At 43.1% G+C, this 1,461-nt stretch overlaps 1 protein-coding gene across 1 annotated transcript in view; it reads left to right on the top strand.

Annotated features, from left to right (window-relative positions):
- The window catches only part of cacna1fa (calcium channel, voltage-dependent, L type, alpha 1F subunit a), a 46,314-nt gene extending 45,562 nt beyond the window's left edge, over positions 1–752 (top strand). The window contains exon 47 of the mRNA XM_014010872.1: positions 95–752. Coding sequence (XP_013866326.1) covers positions 95–301 — 207 coding nt within the window. The 3' untranslated portion in view covers positions 302–752. The remainder of the gene's footprint in view (positions 1–94) is intronic.
- The last annotated feature ends 709 nt before the right edge of the window (positions 753–1,461 follow it).

Raw genomic sequence — 1,461 nt, forward strand, 5'->3', positions numbered from 1 at the left:
TGGATGGATGGATGGATGGATGGCTCTCCATATTTTGCCACTTTGTTTTTCGAATAAATTTGAGAATTCTGATTTCTGTTCCGGACACACACAGATCCTGATCTCTGAGGGCCTCGGCATCTACGCTCGGGACCCCAAATTCGTCAACTTTGCCAAGCGGGAAATCGCCGAAGCGTGTCACATGAGTCTGGATGAGATGGAGAGCGCCGCCGCTGACCTGATCGCACGAGGGACCAGTCGCTCCATTTCCCGCTTCGAGGACGAACTGGCCGACGAAATGAACTGTGTGATTTCTTACTGAGATCAGCCGGAACACGACGAGGAGGCGACGTTAGACAACAAAACTCCTTGGCGTGGTGGGTGTTTATGTTGGTTTCAAGGAGGGGGAAAAACGTGAGAGTCGTTACCTGCGAATGCCAAAACGAGCACAGACGCTGATTTTAAAAAGTGTCTGAACTTTTCTTCTACAGAAGAGACTGATGAAAATAAAATCACACTTTAGCTCCAAGCATCATTTTATTAAAGCCATTTTTCCACAGTTTTTTATTATTTAAATTAAACTATCATTTTATTAACCTTTGTGATCATTTGCACAATAAATAACCAGAGAAGAGAAAAATATAAGGTTCAACATCAGAGTTTGGAGAAAAAAATCCTCCAAAATACAGAACTTGTAAAAAAATGTTTCAGCTGTTTAGATTGTTGTGACTTTCAGTTGAATGGCTGAGCAAATAAAATGTGTTTTTCTCTAATGTGTGTCTTATTTAATAGTCAGGTGCAGTTAACGGTTCGTTCCTTTCAGTGAATTTGACCCCGTAGAATATTTGTTTTTAAAACGTATGTTGGGAACCACAGTGAAATAGAAATGCGGAATTATGTAACAAGCAATTAATGAAGTGGCAGATGGACAACATCTGGGTTTCACTTCCCCCTTTAAAGATAAGAAAGATGCAAAACGAGCTGCTGAATGTGACGTCTACATCTGCTGCGGTGACATGTTTCCTGGCGGTGGTGCATGCGTAGATGAAGGGTGAGCAGCTTGTGGTTCGGGTGGAGCAGGACCTTCAGGATGCAGAAAGGGGTGGGATATGTTGGGCAGTTTTGACCACCTGCTACACTGACTTCCTGTCTGTGGAGCTTCGGTGCCACGCTGTGATGGAGCTCGTCAAAACGATTCTGGTGGCGCATCTGTAAACATTTGTCCGAATTTAAGTTGAAAGTTGTATTTTTTCCATTTATCGTAGAAATAACAGGCAGTTTTGTGCTGTTTTATTAGATAAGATGTTTATAAGCCAGATGAGGTCGTCTGTACTGTGGACTCCCAGGACCACAGAGACTATCTCCTACACCGGTGTTTCCCAAAGTTGGGGTCGGGACCCAAAGTGGGGTCCCGAAACATCAAGGTGGGGTCCTGAAAAGATTTTCTGAATTAATTACACTTTTGCCTTAGTTGTTACAAAG

Source organism: Austrofundulus limnaeus, unplaced genomic scaffold, assembly GCF_001266775.1.
Source record: "Austrofundulus limnaeus strain Quisiro unplaced genomic scaffold, Austrofundulus_limnaeus-1.0 Scaffold75, whole genome shotgun sequence".
NCBI lineage: Eukaryota > Metazoa > Chordata > Actinopteri > Cyprinodontiformes > Rivulidae > Austrofundulus > Austrofundulus limnaeus.